At 56.9% G+C, this 16188-nt stretch overlaps 1 protein-coding gene across 3 annotated transcripts in view; it reads left to right on the top strand.

The window, feature by feature from the left end:
• FBLN2 (fibulin 2) overlaps positions 1-5960 on the top strand; it is a 76304-nt gene extending 70344 nt beyond the window's left edge. For all 3 annotated transcript variants that reach the window (XM_075550092.1, XM_075550091.1, XM_075550090.1), the window contains 2 exons: positions 3152-3275; positions 5081-5960. In XM_075550092.1, the coding sequence (XP_075406207.1) occupies positions 3152-3275; positions 5081-5438 (482 nt within the window). In that variant the 3' untranslated portion in view covers positions 5439-5960. The remainder of the gene's footprint in view (positions 1-3151; positions 3276-5080) is intronic.
• Positions 5961-16188: the final 10228 nt, after the last annotated feature.

Here is a 16188-nt window from a genome sequence, read left to right as displayed (position 1 = left end):
ACCTCTCTGAGATAGAGAGTACCCCTTCCTCTCCAGCCCCCTGCTTTGCTCTCTGCCCTGATCTGACTTGGGCTATAACGAGGGCCTGCAGCTCAGACGTAGGCTGGCCCTGAGGGAAGAGCGGGTTCCAACTGCCCATTGCTAGCCTACACCAGTTCTCTATAAGCAGAAGGCAGAGAGCGATTCAGAAAGGCAGACTTCGCCATTTCTCTAGAGCGTGCACTCCATGAGGGTAGGACCACGCCTGCCCTCTACCCTGCCCGGTACCTGGAGCTCACTCAGGCTTAGGGAATATGCAGGCTGGGGACGAGGTGGGATGTCCAGGGATGTCAGTACAGCCCCACCCGTGGTGCAGGCCTCAGGAGGTGCATGGAACGCAGCCCCATGAGAATGGAACCAGAGGGCTGCAGCTCCTGTTAATGTGTGGGTGCTGCGCCACCTAGCGTTTGCTTGTGCCAGTGCACATACGGGAAATGGACCGTCAGGTGGCATCTGGTTGCAAAGAATCTTGAATCCTGGTTTTGCCTAGCACTCATCTCAACAGGGGTGACGTTGTTGTTAGCTGCTGCTGAGGCGGTTACAACTCATAGCACCCCCGCCCCCCCCCCCCGAGTACAACAGCACCCTGCCCGGTCCTGCGCCAGCTCACCGTTGTTCTCACACTGCAGCCACTGGGGGTGGGCCCACTGCGTAGATGGCCTCCCTCTTTTTCTCTGCCCCTCCACTTCATCAATTTGTCGTCCTTCTCCAGGGACCGGTCTCTCCTGATGACATGTGAGACGAAATCCCGCCATCCTTGCTGGCAGTCCGCGGGACTTCCAGGAGTCTTTGCGGACTCCGTAATTCAGACGCTTCGATTCTGCTTCGGTCTTCCGCATTCAGGGCCCACCTTTCACAGGCACATAAGGCTTGGGTCCAGCACACCTTGGTTCCCGTACATCCTTTTTCCCAGCATCTTAAAGAGAGCTTTATCTGCAGCAGATTTACCTAATGCGGTGCCTTGTCAGACCTCTCGAGCTGCTTCCACGAGCATTGGTTGTGCATCCAGGAAAGGCGAGATGCTTGAGTGCTTCAGCTGTGTTTCTGGATCCATCATGATGTTACCTGTTGGTCGAGTTGTGAGGATTCGGGTCTTTCTTTACACTGAGTTGTCATCCGTACTGAGGACGGCAGTCCTTGATCTTCGTCAGCAAGTGCTTCAGGTCCTCGTCACTTTCAGCAAGCCACGCTGCGTCATCTGCATATCGCAGGTTGTTAGTAAGCCCTCCTCCAATCCTGATGCCACATTCTTACTCATACAGTCTCGCTTGTCTGATGATTCGCTCACAAGAATGCTGACAGGATATATCCCTGTGGCTCACCTTTCCTCATTTTAAACCATGCGGTATTTCCCTTGTTCTATTCACACAACTGCCTCTGGATCCGAGGACAGGTTCCGCAGGAGCATAATCCAGTGTTCTGGAATTCCCAGTCTTCCCAAAGCTATCCATAATGTGTTTTGATCCGCACAGTCACAGTCACTCAGACAAAAGTAAATACGTTTATCGTGCTATCCCCTTTTAGCCCAATCCACCTGACATTAGCAAGGGTATTGCCTAGTTCACGTCCTCTCCTGAACCCAGCCTGAGCACTCTTGCAGCATCTGTCCATGTATCGTTGCTTCTGAGCTTCTGTCTGTGCCACGCCGGGCCATTGGGAGGTGAAGGAAGTGTCGGTGGGCCCCTGAAGCAGGGCCTGGGTGGACAGGCCAGCCTGGAATGGGCTGCCGCAGCCTGGGTGCAGGGCCTGCTCACAAGGTTCCGAGAGGTTAAGTGAGTGGGTGAGTGCTGAGTACCAGGAGCTGCCCGGGGCCCTCCTGCAGCACGCCCTCCCCACCATCATCAGCTGCTATGTAGTCCTGATGGTTGGGCACCAGCCTGATGATGCCCTCAGATCCCAGACGCCAGCAGCAGCCAGACCCGTTCCTGCCCCAGCTCCCCCAGCGTCTGTTGTGTGTCTCTGAGCAAAGCCAGCCTCCTCTCCGAGCCTCGACGCCGTACTGTGTCAGAGGAGGCTGGTGGCCCTCGCGTGGCGGCCTAGGGTGAGGACCCAGTGCGGAACCTTTCTGTACGGAGTCCACCCGGAGGATCAGACAGGAACCCGGGTTTCCCCAGTGCCGTCTGCGCTTCCCATCCTCTCCCCACCCTCCTCTGGGGAGCACCCCTGGGCCCTCTGAACAGCTGAGCCCATCTCTGTGACCTTTTGCCACAGTTTGGCCTTCAGATCTCCGCTCAGGCCCACAGACTGGCTCATTTCTCTGCCCTGCATTGGGGGTCTTGACTCTGGTATCAGCAATATGAGCCCCTTCCTTCATGCACCCAGCTGCAGACCTAGCTGTTTGGTACTGGCACGTGCAGGACGTGCACACAAACACAGGCACATCTGCGACTCCTAGGGACACCATGCCCAGCACCTTGGGGACTGTTGACACATGACGGGATGTGTCATTCCATCCAACACTATGGATCTGAGCCCTGCCTCTGGCCCAGGCATCTCCCTGGGCACTACGGGCATCACAGGAGTGAGAAAGGCCAGAATGTCAGCGCTCTTGAAGCTCACGATGTGGAAATGGTGGGCAGGCAGAATAAGAATAGCCCGGGTTGAGTAGCAGGAAAATGACGAGATAGGTTGGGATGTAGAGCAGTGGGCAGGGGCTTTCTTGTAGAATGGTTGGGGGCTGAGATCAGAGGCACAAGAAAGAACCCTGTGGGAAGATGTGGGGGGCATTCCAGCAAGGGGCACAGCGGGGCAGAGGCCTTGAGGGAGGCAGGGGTCCTGGTATGGGAGCAGCCTGCGGGAAGCCAGCATGGCATACAGTCTAGGAAAGGGGAGGGTGGAGAGGCTTGGCACCCTGTGATGTGATGCCCATAGCAGGGACTTGGGCTTTTACTCTGGGAGCCTGGGCATCCATTCAAGGAGGGCCCGTAAGATGATTGGCATTTTAAAGCAGGGACCAGCTGGGCGTGTGTGGTGTGGACAGCTCTGGGACTTCGGGGCTCCCAGGTTGGGAGTGGTGGTTCTGGGTCCCAGGAGCCCAGTGTGGGTGGGGGGTTTAGGCCTGAGGGCCACAGCCAGGGACTGCCCTCACCTACTCGCCTTCCCCACCTTGCAGACCTGGATGAGTGTGCACTGGGCACCCACAACTGCTCTGCAGCTGAGACCTGCTATAACCTCCAGGGCAGCTTCCGCTGCCTGCGCTTTGACTGCCCTCCCAACTATGTCCGGGTTTCCGAAATGTGAGTACCCCTTGCAGTCTGCCCAGGGGAGCCCTGCCTGGACTCCTCCCACCCCTACCCCAACTGGCCACAGCCCCTGACTTTGGCCCTCGTGAACAAAAGCGGGTGAGTGTGCATGGCTCGAGCTTAGACTAGCAAAGAACACCGAGGAAAGGGGTCCAAGGACACCAATCAATCTCTCTGTCAGAGTGAGGGGTCCCCAACACTCAAACGGATTCTCGGGAGCAACTTTGAGATGGTGGAAAATGTAAAGACAGACATTGGGGCACAGGGTTTTGTGTTCCATGTCAGGACTGAGAGGGAGGGAGGGGGAGAGAGGAAGAGAGAATGTGTTTTCCCAGGGGGATATGTAGTGGGGCTGACAGATCTCTCATAAGGCATGCTTGTCCTACAGCTAACATCAGACATAATCAATAGGTAATATCATAAGCAGATAACAGTAAACCAACAATGAGGTGAGTCATTGTCTTGACCTAGTGCTAATTGACCTTAACACCCCCTGAGCCCTCCCAGGAAAGTACTCTCTGATCAGTATCAGCAAGAGATGTCAAAACACAGTGTGCTACATTTATGGTGGGTTGGCTATAGAACCTGATTGCCTTGATCTACAGATAACCTTTAGGCATTGTGAAGTAGCGACACAGAAATGACTCATCTTATATGGTGGCTACTTTATGACAGTTCCTTTATGGGGGGTTCAGTCATGAGAATGTCTATTAAGATTTATTTATATCTCATAACTGTGAGTCTTCCCCCACCAGAGTCCAGATCCAAAATTAGGAGCATGGATGACTTAGCCGCATGACAGTCTCATCCAGTCCCTCAGTTTACCATATCTCCCTCCCCCCCTCCCTCTCACACACACAGATGACTTATTAATTATCTATAGCTCAGTGACAAAATCCTGATCATTGTTTTATAAATGACGAACTGTGGAAAGGACCCAGTGTTGGCGCTGACTCAACAGCCCCTGACCACAACAAGACAGGGCCAGGAGAAGACAGAACTGTGACTGGGTACTTAGGGGTTTGAGGCCCTGACTGCCCTTTAGTGCAAGCGGGTGGGTGGAGCGGGCACTGTGCACCTGCCTCTCGGGGAGGCTTCTTCCTGTGGAAGCCGGCTCCTAGCGGGTAGAAGAGTAGATGGCGCAGAAGGAGACTACTGTGGAAGAACCAAACACTCAAATTTCAAAACATTAAAACTGCCAAGGCCAGGGAGTCCACACAGCTGAGTCGTGCACAAGAGGATTTTCTTGTTTTTTTTTGTTTGTTTTTTAAAGAAGGACAGACAGTAAACATGAAGGCAGATGGATCGGAAGGGGAAAGTGGAAATGAAGGAGGAAGGGTGACCAGAGGGCCTGATGGGAGTAAGGGAAGCTGGAGGGTGTGCGGATGTAAATGGATGACAGTTGCTGCTACACAGGGTGCCACCTGGGCCTTGTGCTCCCCTTGGTCAGCTTACCCCACCCCCAGTGGCCCCCCTCTGACACTTAGTGTCATCAAATTGGTGATTACCAAATTTCAGAGAGTCGATATGGGGTGGGGTGGGTCCCTGGGACTCAGTCCTTGAGCTCCCAACCCAAGGATTCGTGGTATGGAATGCACCCTGAGACAGAAGGGGGGCCTGCCGACCCCCTTCTGAGAGCTCAGCCCTGACATACGTGGCGTTGTCCCCGGACTCAGTGTGCCGGGTCCTGGGAGTCAGTGGTAGAACTGGTCCCTGAGCCTGGGCCAGCGCAAAGATAGATGGAGAGGGTGGGGGTGGACGCAGGGGCCCCGCTGACCCCCGCCCCGCCGTCCCTGCAGGAAGTGTGAGCGCACCACCTGCCACGACCTGGCGGAGTGCCAGAACTCGCCGGCACGCATCACGTTCTACCAGCTCAACTTCCAGACGGGCCTGCTGGTGCCTGCACACATCTTCCGAATCAGCCCGGCTCCCATCTTCGCGGGGGACACCATCTCCCTGACCATCACCAAGGGCAACGAGGAAGGCTACTTCAGCACCCGCCGGCTCAACGCCTACACCGGCCTGGTCTACCTGCAGCGCGCCGTGCCCCGGCCCCGGGACTTCGCCCTGGAGGTGGAGATGAAGCTCTGGCGCCAGGGCTCTGTCACCACCTTCCTGGCCAAGATGCACGTGTTCTTCACCACCTTTGCCGTGTGAGGCCTCCGGCCTTGGGGGTGGGGCCCTGTGCGCCACCAGGAAGGCTCTCCTTTCCATTTCTAAACCGCCGTGGGGGGGAGGGGGAGGGGGACAGACATTATCATGGGTTTTTTTTTATTAGAACTTTGTAAATTAACTTAATTTTGCTGGCTTGGTTCCTGTGGGGTTCCCTGGCCTCCTCATGCCCTGCATGGAGGGGGTTGGAGTGGGAGGAGTTGTTCCTACATGCACGCATGGGGGGAGCTTTGGGGACAACCTCAAGGTCACTGCCTGAGTCCTGCCTTCCGGTGGAGTCGAAGGGCGGCTCCTGCAGAAAGGAGACAAACGGCCTTGCTGGGGCTTTCAGACATGACTGGATGGCCTGTCCCAAGGGGACATGTGCGCTGCCATCTTCCACCGAGATTAGTTCTTTACCTTCCTTTAAAAAGATAATCGCTGTTGGTTTTGTTTTGTTTGTTTGAGCTATAAAAGTCATGTGTGTACATTGTAAAAACATTCCAAGTAAAAGGACTCTTGCTTTTCCGTGTTGGGTGTGGCCACAGTGTCTGCAGGGCACACGGTCCCTAGCCTGGCCTGGGATCGGGATGTAGCTTACACCCTTGTGCACAGATGGTTGGCCTTCCAAAGGCGTTCACCATGTGGGGAAGACAGCCAGCCAGACAGACCTACAAGCAGATGCTCTCTCTGTGATGCTTTGTCCTCCTCCTTTCCCCATGGGCACCTCTGCCGTCCTGTCCTTGGAATACCGTCCAGGACTGTACTCCAGCCCTCTAGGGCTTACAGTGGATGGGAGCAGGAGTGTGTGTGGGGGGGACTCAGTTTCTCCAGTGTGGGGCGCCCGGACCTCAGGCTGGGGCAAAGGGGGCTTTGGATCAGGGGAGTTAAGGCCCTGAGGGGAGGGAACATGCCCTAGGTACCTAGGTAGTCAAAACAGGCACCTGGACCTGCATGGGAGGAGCCCGTGCACATGGCTCCGCCCTACCCCTGACCGCTCGCTGCCCCAAGCTCGCTGGATGCCAGGTCGCGCTTCCCGACGCGGCTCTGAAGATGCGTGTAGTGGCCCCTAGCCAGCTCACGCAGTGAAATCAAACAGACCACGCCACAGTGGCATGCAGGAAAGGTAAGAATCAGGTCCTGGAACAGTGACTGTGTCTGTGTGCGTGTGCAGGTGTGCACAGCACACATGCCTGTGTGCGTGCCAGCTCCAGTCCACCTACAGTATGTTTCTGATTGTGAGCGTTGTCAGGGGAGAAGCGGCCAGTGGACGGGCAGCCAGCAAGTGGAGCACCGACCCTTGTAGCTGTGCCATCTGGGGATGGAGCTCAGATGGCCAACAATCTGGTCTGCACAAAGGCAGCCTCTGCACTTGCTTCCTCCCCTCCTCTTCCTGCTGCTGCTGCTGGAGAGTGAGCAGCAGAAGCAAGGACTTCCTCCTGGGGACGCGGCTGCACCTCTGACACAGCGACCCTGGCGGCAGGTGCTCAGAAAGGTGATTCCGTGCAAGAGCAGGGCAGGCCTTAGGGTTAAGGAGGCCACAGGGCCCGGGGAAGCTGGCCTGCTCTGGGATGGTCTTCCCTGTGACTCGGGCATGTGATCCCCCCCATAGCCTCACAGGCCTGCCCTGCACATACCATAGGCAAGCTCCTAAGCCAGCCCGTCCTGTGCCGAATCTCAGAGAACAGGTCCTTCTGACCTCGGGAGTTTCCAAGACTCTGGGATTCTAGAGTTCTGTGCTCTGGGAATCTTTAAAGAAGTCAGCCTGCTCACTTGCGAAGTGAATGGCGAGGAGTGCAAGTCTGCTCCAAGGTGCCTGAGAGGAAAGGCCAGGCGACCTACTTCTGAGAGGTCCCGCTCTCGACAAGCCTGCGGAGCCCAGGCCCGCTGTGCGCACGATGCTGCCATGAGTCCACGCGGGCCGCACGGCATGTGCTGTTTACACGGACACTGGAAGGAAGCTGTGTGTGTCCCTGGTCAGCCTCCGCCCTACTGCAGCCCGGGAGTTGCCACGCAGCCCAGAAAGAGGGCTTCTCGGAGCACTAGGCTGGCCACTGGGTCCCACGGTGAGCAGGTGTCCCGCTCAGGGGGAGGCCGAGCCCCATAAATGTCAGGCTGTGACTCCCTTTATCCAAGCCCCTAGCCTGGGCCCTAAACCCCCTCCAGAGGGTGCCCCCCGAGTTTCCACTAGGAAGCATTCACGGAGCAGAAGCAGGCCTGAGAGCAAAGTGGGCCCCCTTCCGTTTCTCTGAAGCGGACGAAGCAAAAAGCGCCTTCGGCCCAAGAGCAGCATCTCCCGGGGAGGGACAGAGAGCAAGTGCCTGCTTCCTTTGGGTTGGACACCCAGCTGGCGCCCTAAGCTAGCAGTCCGAGGGTGAGGGTGGGGGTGGGGGTGGGGGCGGGGGTGGGCTCCTTCCCAGAAGCGCCTGCTGCTGAGCACTAACAGCTCACCCATCCTGGCGGCAGTTCTTTGCCCGCTCCATGGTGACCGCGTCTCCATGCCATGTGCCCACCACTGTGTGAGGTGCCGGGGCGCTGTGAACAGGGGTGAGGTCTCTGGAGGGTGGCTGGCCATGGGAGGGGGTCTTCCCTCTACCTGAGCCCATCCCCTGGTTCTCACCAAGCCACTTGTACCCTGGCTGGCCTTAGCCAACAGCAGAACACCAGAGGAGTCCGCCGTGGGTAGAGATGAAACACACACTGTGGCAAGGCCTGGCGGGGCGCCCAGTGGAGGCCCTGGGGGTTCTGGGTTCAGACCATGCCCTCTGCCCTGTGCTCAGGGCCAGATTCCTGATTGACTTTGAGTGACAGTGAGAAGGGGGTGCCTTTCTGATGGACAGGGCTGCAAGCAGTGCCCCCTGGTCACGGGCTTTGTGTGAAAGAAGATGGGATTCGAAGTGGGAATAGACATAGATTCATGGGTCTGAGCCAGTGTTGTGACCATCTGGCCTGCGATCGAGAGAAACCAACAGGCTGGCTGAGGACAAGGAGGCCGGGGGAGAGCCATGGGGGCTGAGAGGTGGGGGTGGGGCACTGAGGGTGAAGACTGTCTCACACATGGTGTGCTCGTCTGGGTACTTCAGAGAAACAAGTCCACAGAAACTCATGTATAAGAGAGTTTTATATAAAGGGTAAGTGTGAATCAAGCGAACATCCTAACCCAGTGCTGCCCAAGCCCACAAGCCCGATATTAACCCACATGTCCAACACCAATCCACAAAGTCCTCCTCCATCTCACAAACACACACAATGACACCGACTGCAGGAGGAAAGCCGAGTCAGTGACTTCTACCTGTCATGCTCCCTGGCTCACATGGAGTGAGGCTCGAGGACTTTTGTCCCCATTTCACAAAGGAGGCTGCTGGGACCAAGAGAGTGCACAGGACTCGCCTAAGGTCACGCAGGGTGACAGACTGCAGAGCTTGTACCAGCCCACCACCCACAGCCCGGGGAGGCGGAGGGGGGGCTGGACCCAGCAACAGGTTGCACAGGCTGCGTGATCAGTGCCACCACGATGGGCCTCCAGCAGGCTCTGGAACCAGAGGGCCTCCCAAACCAGCCCAAGGAAGGCTTCCTGGAGGAGGTGTTGCCTCCAATGGGCTTTGGTGTCCAATGGGGATACCCCGTTCCCGGGTGGAGAAGGAGGGGAGGGTGTTTGTTTCAGGCAAATAAAGCAACATGCTCAGGCACCGAGCTGGGTGGGCCTAGGAAGCTGCCAGAGTTCTGAGGTGACATGCTGCAGGAGGTGGTCAAGGCCACGCTAGGTTCTCACTGTCCTTGGGAGTCTGCAGATTGGTCGCCGCCGCCAGGCTACCTTGCAGAGGTTCTGCGTCTAGAGGATGCTCTGGGCCACGGTGTGTGTGGAGCGACACCTGGTGGTGTGGTCTGGGATTGTGGGCTCCACATAGGTCAGAGCCGAGGGTGAGTGAGACGGAGTAGCGGCGATGTGCTGGCCTGGGCACAGCAGGGCAGGCAGAGGACAAAACAGCTTTCTGCTCCCGTCAACGTGAAGAGTCACCGTCTCGGAAACCCACAGGGGCAGTTCCACCCTGTCCTATAGGGTCACCATGAACAGCATTCACTCACACTGAGTTTGGGTTTTGTATTTTGCAGCCCCTAACCCCAGCCCAGGATGGTGCCAGCACCCCCTAGGGGACGGCTTTGGGAAACACATCCTCTCTGAGATTTTCTGGGAACATCAGAGGGGGTTGTGAGACGGCAGATCTTTACAGAAGCGTGCCTGCTTCTCCCTGTGGATGGCGTGTTTGAACTGCCGACCTCGCCTTCATTCAGCAGCCGCATGCTTCAGCCACAGCGCCTGAGGGCTCCTTCACACACACACACACACACACACACACACATACACACACGTGCGCGCACGGAATAGCCCTCCCAAGGACAGTGACAGTGAGCGCCGACACCACAGGCCGGGCCACCGCTCATTCCTAAGCGGGGACTGGCGTGATCTGGGACCGTCCTGTGCCAAACCAGGCCTGCAGGGCCTCCATGGTGGGCTCTCTCTGTTGGGGTCCCTGGGAGCATGGAGTCCCTGTGTGCCTCTGTGACGGAGGCCCCCCCTCGGCTCTGGTTTCGGTTGTGTGTGTACATGGAGGGTGTGGTGGGTCATTGGTCCCTGGTGCCCGCCTTCTGGCGGATGCCCAGTGCTGGTCTGCTGCTTGTGGCTCTCGGGTGAGATTTGGCCGTGACCAGCAGAGGGCTGAGGGAGTTCCTAGGAGCCATGGGTCTGCTGGGAAGGGGGGACTTCCCTGTCACCCCTGAAGGAAACCACGTAGCTCTATGTGCAGCCTCCTTGCTTGCAGCAGCAAACACCCCTCTCTTTTTATAAACTGGTTTTATTTGAATGTACTCATTTGTTAAGCAGTTTTATTGGGACACAATCCCAAACCTCCTACAATGCAATCGTTCCGTCACAGCGAGAAAGGGTGGTGCAGTCACGAACCCAGCCCGCTTTAGAATAGTCTCTTCCTTCCTGTACTGCTTGCTATGAGCTCCCCACTGACCCCCGTCTCTTCCCACTCGCCCGTCCTCGTGTTCACTCAGGGCCTGGCACAGGTTCCGGTTGACCAGCGCCCTTTCATCCTTCACCTTTTTTCCTGTGACTGCCTCCTTCTCAGAGATGCAGAAACGGAGGCCCAGAGAGCCGAGTGTTTGACTTAGGGAAACACCGGGCCATGACGGCCCAGGGATGGGGGCAGCAGACACCTCCTCTTTCTGAGCCTCAGTGTTCTCACCTGCATGTTGGAGCTGGGAAGGGGGTTCCCAAGCCTGAGCTAGCATAGGAAGCGGTGAACTCGGAGAGGACCTGGTCCCTCCTGTGGAAAGCCCACCAGGACTCCCATCACCCGTGGGTGCCCCCTCCAGGCAGGGGCCCGAGCTGAAGGCAGGGGCAGGGCTGGGTGTGGCCGGGGCTGCACTGGGGGAGCGGTCCCAGGCTGGGCCCGGCTGTGAGCAACAGCCCCCTGCGTACACACCTAAAGTCCCAGCTTCCTCTCTACACGCTCCTGGGGGAGTGTCACTGTTGATTCAGCATAAACCCCACCCAGGCTTAGCCTTCGGTGGCTCCTTAACTTTCAGCTCGGAAAGGTCAGGGTCGGGCCAGGCCTCGTCCTCTTCTCTCCATGTACCAGGTTGGAAGCTCGAGGCTGGCCAGCCCCGATGGAGCCAGGGGTTATGTGCTTATCCGCCCTGCCCCAGCGGCTCTGGCCAGGAAGGGCGAGGACAGGAAGGACACCTGCCAGTCACAGTGGGCTTCAGGCCACGATGTTCCCACCTGCAAGCCAGTCACCAGGGGATGCCTTTCAGCTGACACCGGGCTGCCCTGTAGGGGCCCAGTGGGGGCCAAGGACCGGTCAGGCTCGGGTCTGGGCATGGGTGGCAGGTATTGGGGACACCAGCTTCCCGTCAGCTTTATCCTAGAGCAGTGGTTCTCAAACTTCCTAATGCCACAACCCTTTAATACAGTTCCTCATGTGGTGGTGACCCCACAACTAATAATATTATTTCCATTACTACTTCATAACTGTAATTTTGCTGCTGTTATGAATCAGGTGACCTGCTGTCCTGGAGGAAGTTCAAGTGCCGCACTGTGCTGGGGGGTGGGGGCAGGGACTCCCTGGGCAGCCCATCCATCCCGGGTAGTGAAACATAAGAATCCATCTGAGATCGTGAAGGTTGATTGTGCCAAACTGACCAATAAACACATGTGGGGTTAATTGAAGGGCGGAGAGATAAGTGGCTCGGTGAGCTTTGCCTTTCTAGTTTCAGGTCTCTTGCTTTCTGATGGTCGGACCGGGGTGCAGCTGCCTTAGCCGTTCTCTGCTTCAGCTGGCAAGGCTCACTTCCTGCAAGACATCCCTGAGGAGAAGCCACATGGACCTACCCTGATGCAGCCCTGGGTGCTGGAGCACCTGTGTGGAGACCCCTGCCAGCGCTGAGATGCTTACACATTCACTGGTTTGGCTTTCCACCTGCAGTTGGCATCATTGTGTCTGTTTTGTGAGATGGAGGAGGACTTTGTAGATCCGTGTCGGACATATGGACTACTGTCGGACTTACGGGCTTGGACTGGACTGGGTTGGGATGCTTTCTTAATGTGCACTTACCCTTTATATAAAACTCTCTCATACACATGAGCTTCTATGGATTTGTTCCCCTAGTTTACCCAGATTAACACACCCTCTGATGGGGTCCGAGATCCAGCTGAGAGACACCGGCTGGGGCTTCAGTCTCCCCAACAGTGAAGCGCTGTACTCTTAGGACCCCTGGTACATCTCTCCCCTTTCTTAGTTACGGTAACAGTCCTGCTTCCCCCCCACACTGCCCCCAGTCTGTGCTGGGCTGTCTCGGGCCCACCATTGCATGTATCCCTCCTGGCATCCTGGCATGGGGGTTGAGGAGCAAACCTGCAGAGTGTGCCAGGTCTCGGATGGGCAGGGGTGATTTCAGGACCCCTTCATTTCACCTCACACTCAGATCATGGGCGAGTCCTTAAACATTCCAGAGCCTGCCCACTCCCACGCTCTACAGCCAAACCAGGGAACCCCTCAACCGTCACAACATTCCAGGACCTCTCCCTCCTCCTAACCTCCCTTCCTCGGCTGAATGCATCCCAGAGTCCTGTGTCTCTGGCCTTCAGAACACTCCAGAACCTGCTCACCTTCCCAAGCCTCCTTCGGTTCTCTGGTCCCCACCCACCCAGGGGTGCCTGCAGAGGTCTCCCGAGCCACACCGCTGCCGTCCTCACTGCTCTCGCACCTCACTGCTGCCGAGCGAGCAGTTACAAGGCGCCGGCCCGCCCATGCTTCCATCACACCTAGACGAAATGCCGACACCTGCTGCGGCCGTGAACTGAGAACATTCCCACCCCAGGGCCTTTGCACTTGCCATCTCCTCTCCCCCAAACACGAATGCTAGCTATTTGCTCCCTACCTCCACCTCCGTTCAGGTCTCAGCTTGAAGGGCACCTTCCCAGAGAGGCCCTGCCATGGCCACCGGATCTCCAGTCTCCCCACTGGACATCATTCTCCATACTTTTACCTGTTTTAGATGTTTCTCCAAAGCATCCTCACTGGCTGATGCTGTTTTATATCTCCTGTGGAGCCGTTACTGGCTGAGACCTGGCCCCCAGGTCACACACACACACACACACACACACACACACACACACACACACACACACACACAGGGGTGTGGGGGGCGGTGAGGACTGCTCTGAAAGGGAGACCTGGGGCTATGGGGACTTGGGAAAATTGCCGCTCCTCTCTCAGCCTCAGTTTCCCCATCTATACCCTGAGCTCTACCCTCTCCTTCTAGGGGCCTAGATATGGTGGTAATTCTGAGTCTTAGTTTTATCTTGGAAACGGGGTAACCATGGAAACAGAGGCCCCAGGTGCCAGCAGAAGGAGCATCCTCCTTCCTTTGTTAGATCCAGGGCCCACCTTCCCCAGGGGAAAAGGGAGAGGGGTAGGGGGTGCTTGCTATCTGGTTTCCAGGCATGCCGAGGGGCCAGTGGCCATGGCTTTTGCGGGGGCCACTATGTATGTGTGAGGCAGCTGGTGAAAGAGCAGGGCTCTGGGGCATTTGACAGGGGCATTGCAAGCGGGCGTGTGTCCCCAGCCCGCTGTGGCTTTTGGCAGGATTCCTGTCACCCCATTCTCTATAACTGGAGCCCCAGACTGGAGCCCTGGTGTCACCAACTGCACACAGCTCTGCTTTGGTAAAACCAAGACCCCCCCCCCAACAAAAAAGAATGGGGAGTGTGTCCCACAGCTGCTGGCGGGAGAGCAGAGGTGAAGGTATGGAATCCCCAGTGGGCTGCCCTTCTGGGCCTCAGTCTCTGCGTTAATCTGGGTACTTTAGTTTGCCTCCATGCGCTCACCCTTCCGGGGCAGAATGTTGGCTCGGCTGGGCTGGCAGTCCTCAGGGCGGGTGCCAAGAAAGGATGCCTTCGGTTGCATGCTCCACCATGTGTAACCAGGTGACAAAACCAGGCCCAGGCAGGGTCCTGGAGCTGCCCCCAAATCACTGGGCAAGGTAGCAGAGCACCAGGGTTTGCACCCTGTCTGCACTTAGTTCAATTCTGCATGTTCGTCAATGCAATCCATGTGATCTGCCCTTTAGTCAAGGTTTTCCACAAGAGCCCTGGGTCATGTTGAGGTGTCTGTAACACGGTGAGGATCGCAGGTCCTGCAGCCAAGCGACCTGGGTGCAGACAGGCTCCACAGCTACGATGTGAATCCTAGAGTCCCTGGGAACGTGATGGCTGTCTTCTCGAAGCTCACAGGACACTGAGGGTCCAAGGTGGGTAGATGGATGGGGGCTGAGTTCATATCTTTCACCCATGTGGAATATCCAGACCAGATTCATTTCCAAAGGCTCTTCTGCATCAGCGTACAGTAGTGGGGAGATACGTTTGTTAAGTAAATGACCATGTCTGTTGGGCCACAGTACCAAAGGTCTATGTTTGCAGTGAAGGAGGGTGTGTTCGGTTCTGCTCTGTTCTCTGAGCTCTCCGAGTCCTGGGATCAGTTCCAGGCCCCGAGGAGACTCTGAGATGGAGAGTGGCACCTGGAGACCCTATCCTGTGAGGATAGAGTGGCTCGGCCCCAGGAGTCCTCAGTTGCATTCTTGTTCCATCCAAGAGCAGGGCTTAGACCCTTGGAAAGACAGGACCCAGCCTATGAGGGATGACCATCGGAGGAGAAGGCTCACCAGTCAGTTGTTTCAAGACGGAGAGTCAACAAAAACAGAATAAAGTTATTATGTGATATCAGGTGGTCAGTGTCTGCAGATGAGCAGTAGAGCAGGGCTGGGGACAGAGGATGGTGTCGGTGGCTGGGCTGTGCAGAGGAGGTGCTACATGCCTGGGGACCAGCTCAGTGAGAGCTAGGCGTGTTCCAGGGCCGGGTCTGCTGAGAATGTGCTGGGCTGCCTTAGGAACACCCAGGTCGCTGGTGTGGCTGCAATGGCGTGGGCAATCATAGAGAGCAGACCTGCACCCCAGGCCCCATGTCCTCGGACCCCTTTCCTCTAACCGTCATCTCTCAAGCACCCAGGACCCAAAGATGCTCAGCTTCGGAAGGCTGCACCAACTCCATCAGCCACACGGGGGCAGCATGAAACCAGCAGGTAGCCAGCCAGCTACCCGGCCCAGGGTCTGGAATCCCCAGCCTTCTGCCCTCAGGCATCCTTGCCTTTCGCTTTCCCAGCTCCTTCCTCCAAACCAGGAAGAACAGAGCCTGCTGACACCCAGGCCCCACCTCTCCTGGCATGTCTCCTTGGAGCTTTGAAGCCCACACCTGACAAATGGGAGCAAGCGGGCTTCTCTTCCCAGAGGGCACGTAGTAGGTGCTCAGTGACCCTTGGGAAGCCAGAGTCCTGGAATCCCTGCTTCGAAGGACAGTAACTTGGTGGGCTTGCAGTCACCTGTGACCTTGGACAAACTGCTTATATTCTCTGAGCTTCTGTTTCCTATCTATAGAGCGGGGAGGTTGATGGGATTATGTAGAGGGATTTTGTCCAAGAAAACATATAAACATGTGCCAGTGAACTTGACACCGTGGCTGGCCCCTGACTTGCTTCTAGCCATGAGCTGGTAGTAATGACAAGAGCATTACGATCTTGGGCTGGAAGTTAGGAGAGACTTGCTGTTTGGGGGAGAACACTGAGGAAAACTCTGCCAAACTTGGGCGCACTGGAAACAAGAGGTGAGCTCCCCACCAAATGGCCTCTACTTTTGGCCAATGAGGGCATTGAGGCCCAGAGAGAGCTGGCAGCCCAGTCAAGGCCACCCCATTCAGGTGGGACAGGATTAGAACCCAGGATGCCTGCTTCCCTGTCCCCAACCTGTCCTGCAAGGCCCCTTTCCTTGGCCTCTGACACTGCGCACTGTTCGCCATACAGGAGGATCACTAACACCTACCTACATCCCCCCGCCAGGAGGTCAAGGCAGCTCTGACAGGGGTGGGGGAAGCTCTGCCTCATGCCACCTTCCTCCAGGTATCACCTCAAGAAGAGAAGGGGTTCGTGGGGGCCGGGTTTGGAGACGAGCCCATCAGTGCTGTTCTCTCTCCTCCAGTCCCCTGGGCCTGACTACAGAAGTCCAAGGCCCGTGGTGCTTAGAGCTCAGGGCTCTTATTTCGGAGGGCGTCTGCGAGGGAGCTCCTTGGTTTCAATGTCCTTTGGGGTGAATGAGATGTTTCTAGCAGGAGGCGGGGTGGGGCAGGTGGGGCTGGGC

Source organism: Tenrec ecaudatus, chromosome 5, assembly GCF_050624435.1.
Source record: "Tenrec ecaudatus isolate mTenEca1 chromosome 5, mTenEca1.hap1, whole genome shotgun sequence".
Lineage (NCBI taxonomy): Eukaryota > Metazoa > Chordata > Mammalia > Afrosoricida > Tenrecidae > Tenrec > Tenrec ecaudatus.
The sequence above is the reverse complement of the archived record's forward strand: the minus strand, read 5'-3'. Positions and strand labels throughout refer to the sequence as shown.